Source organism: Numida meleagris, chromosome 2 (genome assembly GCF_002078875.1).
Source record: "Numida meleagris isolate 19003 breed g44 Domestic line chromosome 2, NumMel1.0, whole genome shotgun sequence".
NCBI classification, from domain to species: domain Eukaryota; kingdom Metazoa; phylum Chordata; class Aves; order Galliformes; family Numididae; genus Numida; species Numida meleagris.
Genome location: NC_034410.1, coordinates 66,313,021 through 66,322,903, shown reverse-complemented (window position 1 = coordinate 66,322,903; position 9,883 = coordinate 66,313,021). Strand labels below are relative to the sequence as shown.

At 41.7% G+C, this 9,883-nt stretch overlaps 1 protein-coding gene across 5 annotated transcripts in view; it reads right to left on the bottom strand.

Annotated features, from left to right (window-relative positions):
• The window catches only part of PIGN (phosphatidylinositol glycan anchor biosynthesis class N), a 107,817-nt gene continuing 97,934 nt past the window's right edge, over window positions 1-9,883 (bottom strand). For 4 of the 5 annotated variants that reach the window (XM_021389087.1, XM_021389084.1, XM_021389085.1 and 1 more), the window contains 2 exons: window positions 9,709-9,761; window positions 1-405 (listed from right to left, as the gene is read on the bottom strand). In XM_021389087.1, coding sequence (XP_021244762.1) covers window positions 282-405; window positions 9,709-9,761 — 177 coding nt within the window. In that variant the 3' untranslated portion in view covers window positions 1-281. The remainder of the gene's footprint in view (window positions 406-9,708; window positions 9,762-9,883) is intronic. The other variant, XM_021389086.1, reaches the window with a different exon arrangement.

The following is a 9,883-nucleotide window of genomic DNA, read 5'->3' as shown; positions in this document are numbered from 1 at the left end:
TTTCTTTTAAATAGGACTTTGTAGTTGCTTTTATTTTCAAAAAATACGTGCACATGGAGAATAAAGCCGAGGTTGTTTCAGCCCCACTGATGTCTAAATGACAATCTCCAAATGCAAATTTCAGTCATAGGACAGCATTTAATCTTTATCAGCAGCGCACTCTGATCCATGATGGGATTTTGGCACTCAAGTCCGTTAACTTATATTTACATTACAGAAGTGGAGGTTGGTTCAGAGGAAGCCGGAGGGTGAACTTAAGGGCAGGAACATGTATTCCTTTATCACGTGGAATGGTGCTTAGTCCTTCTGGAAAGTTCAAGTCTCTTTGTAGTTAGCAGCTGGGCCAGTCCATTCATCAGCATCATAAATATGGTCAACGACATCACCAGCACATAGTGGCTAATGCTGCAAGGAGGAGACAGAAAGAAAACAGAAAATGCAAATTTGCCAAGTAGAAATAATTTACTTTAACAACCTCGCGATTTTTTTAATTTTTTAAACTAGGCCTAATTATTGTTCATATACAACATTCTTCATATACAACATTTCACACATCCTGCTCCAAGAAGACAGCTAATGTAGCAGCACTATCATGTGAAAAACAAGGCCTGTGGCAAAATGAAATGGTGAGGACAACAGAAAACACAACTGAATGTGTACCAAGTGAATAAGAGGTACTGGATATATTCTTTTCATCCACGTGAGTAATTCAATGTATGCAACAAACCACTGTAAAATTTCTGTTTGCTACAGACTGATAACACGGAATTTTGGAAAACTTGCCATCAGGAAGACATTGCTTGTAGTGAGACAACTCAGATATTTAGGTCAGCCGAGTTGCAATATTCTAGAGAAAACAATTCTCCAATGATAAGCAGCTTCAAAAAAACAAACACTATTTTTTTCACTCAACATTTCTAAAAATTGCAGATTTCACTGCTGCAGTAATACATAGATTCAATCAGATTAAACAAATTAGTTCAAACATAATATGAAGATGTGATTTCTGGGTGAGGGACTCCTCAAGTGTCTAATGGCTAAGAGGATAACACACAGAGATTGTTCCTGACTTGCTCTAACTCTCATACTACTTCCTTGGGTATCTGATGTTTACCAGCGCTACAGACGACTACTGGTTCAGACTGAGATTTGACTTTGGAACATTCAGCATTGTGTTCAGTATCTGAATCAAGCTGGCTGTTAATGTAAGCCATAAAGAAATGAGGATTCTTCCAGATCATAGAGTGGCTTGGGTTGGAAGATCATCCAGTTCCAACCCCCCAGCCTCGGGCAGTGTTGCCCCTCCACCAGATCAGGCTGCCCAGGGCCCCATCCAATCTGGTCTTGAACACCTCCAGGGATAGGGCACCCACAGCTTCTCTGGGGAACCTATGCCAGTGCTTCACCTCCCTGTGAGTGAAGAATTTCTTTCTTACATCTAATCTAAATCTCCTCTTCTTTAGTTTAAAACTGTTCCTACTTGTCCCGTCAGTATTGGATCATGTAAAAAGTCAGTTTCCCTCCTGTTTATAAGCTTCCTTTAAGTACCGGAAGTCCACAATAAGTGCTTCCCAGACCCTTCTTTAGGCTGAACAAGCCCAGCTCCCTCAACTTTTCTTCACAGGAGAGGTGCTCCAACCCTCTGATCATCTTTGTGGCCCTCCTCCGGATCCACTCCAACAGCTCCATGCCTTTCTCATGCTGGGGGCCCCAGGCCTGCTGGATGCAGTACACCCGATCGGACCTCACAAGGGCAGAGCAGAAGGGGACAATCACCTCTCTTGACCTGCTGGCCACTCCTCTTTTGATGCAGCCCAGAGGCAGTTGGCCTTCTAGGCCTCCTCCGCAGGGCTGCTCTCAATGAGTTCTTCTCCCAGTCTGTACTCATATCTGGGATTGTCCCAACCCAAGTGCAACACCTTTCACTTGGCCTTGTTCAACTTCACTAACTTCATAAGGGCCCACTTCTCAAGCCTGTCCCGGTCTTTTTTGATACCATCCTGTCCTTCTGTCATATCACTCATCTTGGTGTCATCAGCAAGCTTGCTGAGGGCGCACTCAATCCCACTGACTGTGTCACTGATAAAGATGTTGAAGAGCACCAGACCCGAGACAGAATTCTGAGGGACACCACTTGCCAGTGGCCTCTGTAGAACCATTGACCATAACACTCTGGCTGCCAGCTCCCTCAGGACCCTGGAACTCATGTAATTGGGCCCAAAATACTTGTATGTGTTAGTTTCATCAGGTGGTCTCAAACTCTGCTTCCAGTGAGAAGGGTTTTCCTCCCCCAACCTCCACCTAGAGGTTCAGGAACATGAGAGATGTGGGAGACCTGACTGAGGCAAAGAACTTGTTGAATACCTCAGCCTTCTCCATATCTGCTGCTGCCAGTTCTCTCTTCCCATTTATCAGAGGAGGTACACTCTCCTTCTCCTTTCTTTTCTGACCCATGTACCTACAGAATCCCTTCTTGTTACTCTTCGCATCCCTTGTCAAATTCAGTTCCATCTGTCCCTTGTCTTTCCTGATCCCATCTCTACATATCCAGACGTCATCCCTGTATTCTTACCAGGCCACACGCCCCTGCTTCCACTGCCTATACATTTCCTTCTTGCACCTCAGTTTGACCAACAGGTCCTTGTTCAGCCATGCTGTCAGCTTCCTGTCTCCTCTGCTTGATTTCACATACATGGGAATGGAGAGCTCTAACATTCTAAGAAAAGTGTCCTTAAAGAGTTGCCATTTCTGCTCGTTTTCTTTATCCCTAAAGACAGCTACCCAGGGGATCTCCCTCACTAACTCCTTAATCAAACAAAATTACACTTTTCTGAAGTTCATGGTTCTGACTCTCTCTTTGCCAGGCCCATATTCCTCAAGATCACAAACTTAACCAGAGCGTTGGCACTGCAGCCCAGACTACCTCCAATCTTAACCTCTTTAATAAGCTCTTCTGCATCTGTGAGCACTATGTCCATAATGTTTCACCTCTGGTTGGTTTGTCTAACATCTGGACCAGGAAGTTATATTCAACACACTCCAGGAATCTCCTGGACTGCTTACAGCTTGCCATGTTGCTTTCGCAGCAGACATATGAGTGGCTGAAATCCCCCATCATCAGCTCTGCTAGTAAGTCGAGCCAGCTTGCTGCCCAGAGCACTCTTGCCCAGCCTGGTCACATCTGCCCCTTCCAGCATCAACATACCCAGTCTCTTGAAGGTGTGTCCAAGATCACAACATTTCAGCCTAGAATTTCAGACGAAACATGGCTGCAGTCATCTGCATCAGAGCATCCAGAGCCACCAGTGTAGATGTTTATTCCTGGGATTACTGAAGATACTGGGCATTCTGACATGAGAGGTATTGATGTCTCCACTATTTCAAAGCAGATGGTTCCTTAGGACAAGCAGGGTAACTTCAGACTTGATGAAGCCTGAGTTTATTTAGAAAAAAGGATTGCAAAGAGTACTTGCAGGTTTAATGATCTGGAATTTCTGCCTGAGGACTCATTCTGTTTGACAGTTTAGCCACAGAAGAGCAGTAAAGCTCATAACTGATGCTATCAATCCTCACGACCCCAAGATTGTGACAATCTTGGCACTAGCATAGCGTAATTTAGTTCCGCGAACCAGAGAAGCACTGGCTCTTAACAAAGCTTGGCCACTAACCAGTGTGAGAGAATAAAAGTAATCCAAAAGTTCACTAACGAGCAGGAGCTCTTCTCCAGCCAGGATACAAGCAACCAAAGGAACTGGTCTGAACAAAGTGGCTGGAGAATTCTGAGAGGTACTTCACTTATGCTACAAGATTTTTCTGTTTCTGTTGAGTCTGATTATAACCTTCTCACAAATACCTTGCTCAAAATGCACACATTTCCGTAATCAATCACAAAAATCCACCAGCACAAATACACCCACAACTCAGCAAGCGCAATCCATCCCAACACCCTGCAGCTTGCATCTGTGTCAGCTCCCACTTGTATGCAGTGCAACTGACAATATTCCCTGCTGTGAATGACTGAAGATTTAAATTGTCAGACAGTAGTCATCTTTCCTACATCCCTTTCCTACAAACATCTCCATCTCTAGCTTTAGCTAAGCAGAACAGAACAGCAACAAGAGCCCGACTCCTGCTCTGTTCTACGGAGAATGTACAAAGTCACACAGCAAGAGCATAAGATCGGGCACAAAGCATGCTTTCACCTGGTTGATGCACTTTGGACTTCGCAACTCACAGTGCGTTTGTGATTGTCCACGTCTTGTGTGATTGCACAACCCCCTCCAGAACAGCCCTTGCAGGCCCACCTGAGTGTGTTGCAGACTCTGTCGGAGTTTCAGTGCTCTGTGGGAAACGACATAATGCTGCCAACAAAGTCAAACCCTCACTGCAGTTGTTTTCATGGTGTAATGTGCCCTGGGGACCTGTACAAGCACCACAGGTACAGAAGCTTGCATAGTGTTAAGGAAACAGCCACTCTGATGAACAGCTGTGCGGCTTAATATCTCATACACTACTGTTAACACCTCAGCTTTTCTATTTGCATGGCACCAAAATTTTACTTTTTCACATCGGTAAAAACAATACTTACATTCTAGCTTGAAAATATGAAATCTGAAATCAAATGAGGGCCCTGCTTTTATTCCTACAGACATCCTGAGATAGTCACCAGAGGATAAGCTGTTGCTGAAGGCTTGCTGCCATCAGCACAGTACTTACACAGACATCTGATTTCCCCTCTGCCCTTTAAGCAGCTTTACCAGATGTGGGTGCTCATCAATTATTTGCAGGGACAGAGAGGGGTTTTCTCAAAGTAAAAAGTCTCTGCAAACTCTGCTTAGCTACCTGTCAGTGTAGGGAGAGGACCTTCAGGCTTGAAGAAAGAACAGAGTGCTACACACATTCTTCTCTTGCTACACTGCATACGGTTGAATGGCTACACTCCATCAAAATATCAGACGTTCAGAGCAAAGAAAAATGTATATATTATGCCACAGAGCACAATTAAAAGCAATTTCAGTCAACTTGTCATGTAATTGCTAACAGCCAGCATCTCTGGGGCTATCAGCAACTTGTACTGCAGTGCCTGCAGGCAGCCCTGCTTGGTGAATTAGTTCTCAGGCTGGGGTAATGCTGTAATTAAACAAACAAACAAAGCAAGACTCTTACAGGTACATACCACAACAGTAGTGTGGAAAACTTGATCCCTGGGCAACACAGAACTACACTCTTGGCTGGATCTGTAGTTACAATGAAGCAGGTAATTTTCAAAAAGGGCTTCCTTCATTGGAAGTAAAATCTGAGCTAACAAGAAAAAGGACTGCGACTCTAGGCTCCTGGCAAGTTTGACCCACGTGGAGGAAGGGAAGATGTCAAGCACAGTGGGGCTACAGCAGGGACAATTCTTATGAAGGACGAGATGAGCAGAGACAGGGAATGGTAAAAGAAGCAGTAGCTGGTGTAGCGGAATGTGGACTACTAAGGTAAGGCAGTGCAGTTCAACAGAAAGATGACTGCTCTATGTATGGATCAAGGAGAGCAGGCAAAGCTAGTGCTAGGAAAATTTGGTATCCCAGAGAGGCCTATTTTAGTCACAAATAACCAGAAAGAGAATATATGAGGTACTATCCTCCCTTGGCTTTGCTTGTGACAGCGTATATTGGTGAGATGTACTAACCCAAGAAAAGAGGAATCAATTATCCGTAAAAAAGGAGCAAAAATAATCTTGCATTAAACCATATCTCTTCTCTCAAGTTAGGCTAACTTCTAAGATGGCAGACCTGACTGAAAACTGGGAAGACAAAGTAACTTGGGACTGAATTAAAACAAGTAGAAGAAAGCAACTCACACAAGGACTTGGATAAGCTCTTTCCAGAAGAGTTTGAGGACTTTATCTGTACATGATGTGCTGCTTTCAGTAAGTGCTTGGGTTGGAGGGGACCTCAAAGTCCACTGAGTTCCAACCCCGTGCCATGGGCAGGGCTGCCCCCACCAGCTCAGGCTGCCCAGGGCCCCATCCAACCTGGCCTCGAGCACCTCCAGGGATGGGGCACCCACAGCTTCTCTGGGCAGCCTGTGCCAATGCCTCATTTTAGAGATTGTTAGTAAACACCACTTTCCTCCTAGACACAAGACCTTTGTTTTAATAATCAGACCTAGAACACGCCTATCCCAAAACTAAAACTGTTTCTACTATGCAAAAACGTAAACTACTTTATCTGTGCTTTATCTAGAAGCTTTATGTCCACTGACCTTTGAAACTGCAGAAGAGCAGTTCAGATTGTCTTTATATCTTCCAGCAACTGATAAAACAAGATTGGGAAAGTAGTACAGTGTATGTCTGGATGAAACTACATAATACCGCCATATAAAAGAAGTTTCAAGGCTTTATCTTTACCATCTGTTTATACAGCTATCTACAAACTGCACATACTATACAGCTATGGTATGTTTTAAAGGCTATATATCTCAATTTTTAGAGCTAGATAGATAAAAATTAAGCCATAGAGAAATCTATTTTAGTGGCAAAGAAGCTGAAAAACTATCTATTCCATTTATCTGATATTCAAAAATAAAAGAATCTGTCAGAAACTTCCCATGATCATGTATTGAAAACTGATAAATCAAAAGTACTGGGAAGACTGCATTATTTTATCTATGAAATGTGGGTTCTTCTACAGCTTATGGATACAATTTAGGGTTACCTCAAAACATACAGGTACAGGGTAAGGTTAGCAGACCTCAGAAGCTTGCATAACCAACTGCTATGAATTCTGCATTCTGCAAGATCATCCCCTGTTCTTACATCTAAACAACAAAGAACTCTCTGAAAAGTAAGTCCATGCTGATTTTAGTACCACCATTAAGCAAAGGGGCTTGAACGCTTTCTAAGAAGCCACAAATAATTATGGTAATTCATAACTTCCTGAGAAGAGGGAATCACTGGCGGGTTTATGATTTGCTGAATGTACTACAGGACTGTATGTTAGCTGTGTTGTTGTTCAGCATTTCATTAATGATCTGGAAGAAAGGGAAAAGTAAAAATCTCTTGCCATTGACAGACAATATTTGAAAGGTACGGTATATTCAACTGGAGGAATAAAGACGTTGTTAAGGCAGATATGAAGCATGGCAGACTGAGATGCAGCAGCCAAGAGTAAAATTAAAAAACGAAAATGTATCAGTTAAGCAAGCAAAAACTAATTCCAAACAATGAGAGAGATCCCGTAGGAAACAAACCACCACCGTAAAATAGCAATGAAAGTCTTATTTTTTCCCTGGGGTTCTTAAAATCAGATTTTACATGTGAAAATAGTGAGCACTGCTATCGAAAACCCAGGTATTACCTAATGAGCATTTCCTACTGAACTTGCATATTCTCACTGAGAGTATATTCAAAAATTGTGAGGCGTGGTAATTACAAAATTCAGAGAACTCTATCATCACAAAGAAGAATGAGTGGAAATATACATCAGAAACTTTCCAAATGCAAGATATACAGCATTTCAAAGGACTTCAAAGGAACTAATCTCTTGCTATTCACTAGGCGACTAAATTGCTGCTTTTCCACTCTGATTTCAATGATCTTGTAAAGCAGTAATATAAAATGAACCTGAAAACTGTATCCCCCCTATCAGTGCCACAAGGAAAAAAAAAGGAAAAGAAAATGGAAAAGAAAAAGCTGTCAAGAGCTGTTCCTAAGGTTGCTCCTATTCTTTGTTCCATGAAATTCCGCACAGGTTTTCCTGAGATAGAAATGGCTGGAAAAAAAATAACCACTATTTCCTTAACTGACTCAGTCTCCTCAGGAAAATTTTGGCAACATCTAAAATGTCAGCTGCGAGGGGATATTTTCAGACCATGCTGTCAAAGCAACAACAGACAACACTGCAAAAGGAATGCCACAGAGCTGTCACGGGGGCTGTAAGAGGAGGACAGGAAAGAGCCATGTTAGTATCTCTCTCCCACTGATTTTGGGAATTGCCCCAAACCCCAGGAAGCTCATTTTTCAGGAATAAACAAAAAAGAATCTTCTACTGTTGCCCACTGATTTTGCAAAGCTTGAGGATCACACGTTGACAAATCTGCTCAGGTTCAGGGGTCAGAACACTGCTCATGCTAGGGAAGAGGAGAACTGCTTCAGTTCTAATGCTTCACCTTTTTTCTAATGCAGCCAAGTCAGTTTTAACTTATGTTCACACACACACACACACAGTATACATAAAGAGACTACAGTATAATAATGTAGGTTGTGAAGTCAAGCACTCAAAAGTGAATTAATGACAAATTTAAGGCTGCCTGAGCATTGTGCATTACCACATTAAAAATTAATCACAAATACTTTTTCAAAAGAATTTTTTCAATGCTTTCTTCAGTGCTCAAACACACATTGAGAGGCAGAATTGCATATGTATGTAATAGGCTCCCCTGAGCACTCAGGAACAAAGCGTACCTCCAGCTGAAACAGATCCAACAATCTATCCCAGGTGTAAATCACTGTGCTATGAAGACTGTATATCAGAATCAAAGTTTTTGGTTACTTGTGACATTTTTTTGTTTTTGCTTGTCAACTCCCAATTAGAAAGCTTCTTGCTCAGCTAAGCAGAGCTCTTCTGAGGTCTTTAATATCATTATAAATCCTTAAAAAACCACAGGAATTCAGCCAAAGGATGAGGCCAACTGACTTACCACAAACTGACAGCAAGAAGGAAACGTGATGCTGTTAAATCACAGTTTCCATTATTTGATCTAACTCAACCTCCTCCCATTAGGAACTTTCAAAACATATAACCAGGAATTTCAGTTTCCAAAAGGAAACAGGCAGAATGTGTGGATGCACGTTTGTATATGCATGCATGTGCCTGAGGAAGCAAGGGGCTCAGCAAAGCACAGGGTAAACACAGACTGAACAGGGTATTAACAATGAATCAATATTCAACTTTTGTTTAAATTACATTTTCAAGTTACCAGATTGGCTGGATTATTCTGTACATATTCCCTTCTAAATTTATTACAGAATATCATCTGTTCCCATAGCTCAGGGAAGGTAAGTCTGAAATCTATTTGTCATTTCCAGGCAATTCCCAAATAAGAATGCGTGGTTGAAAATCTACCTGATGATGTATGCTGTAGGACTTGGCTCCGCAGAAGACATTCACTTGCTATAATTGCGATTTGCATCTTTAAATGCTACAGATTTATTCTCCCTCAGCTGAGGGTAGAATTAATTGAAGCATTGGTACCCACCAACATACTTGCAAAATGTTCATTAATTCATGGTGGATCTTATTCGGAAATTTAACTAGATTTAAGACAATTAACAACTTTGATAAATCATTATTTTAACAGTAATTAAAACTATTTACAGTGCAAATCAGTAATTAAGATATTTTTGTGTAGTTATTGTTCTTTACAAATAAAACAAATACTGCTCACAGGATTTTTTGCCATGCTAGATGAACTGCCTATTCCATGTTGCTCTGGCACAGATTTCAAGACATGAGTTTTAGCTGGGGATATATCTATGTGTGTACATGAGTGTACGTGTGGCACACACACATGCATGCACACGTGTTATAAATACACGGATCATCACTGAAGCGTTTGATTAAGGAGAGTAATGGGAAAAAATTACAAAGAGTTTGAGTAGATAAACAACAACATTAACCTCTGAGCCTTCTCAGAATGCAACAGGAGCAGAAAATACTGTACCTTGTTCCTATGTCAAGCCAGCTTCCATAATCTTTAACCAAAAAGAAAAAGTGCTAGGAAATAAAACAACTTTCATTAGTACATCAACAGTGAACAGTTCAAAGCACAAAATCAAAACCAATGTTTTCAGGTTGTTTATCCAAGTTTCTAATTCAAGTAGAACAAGGGCAGGACC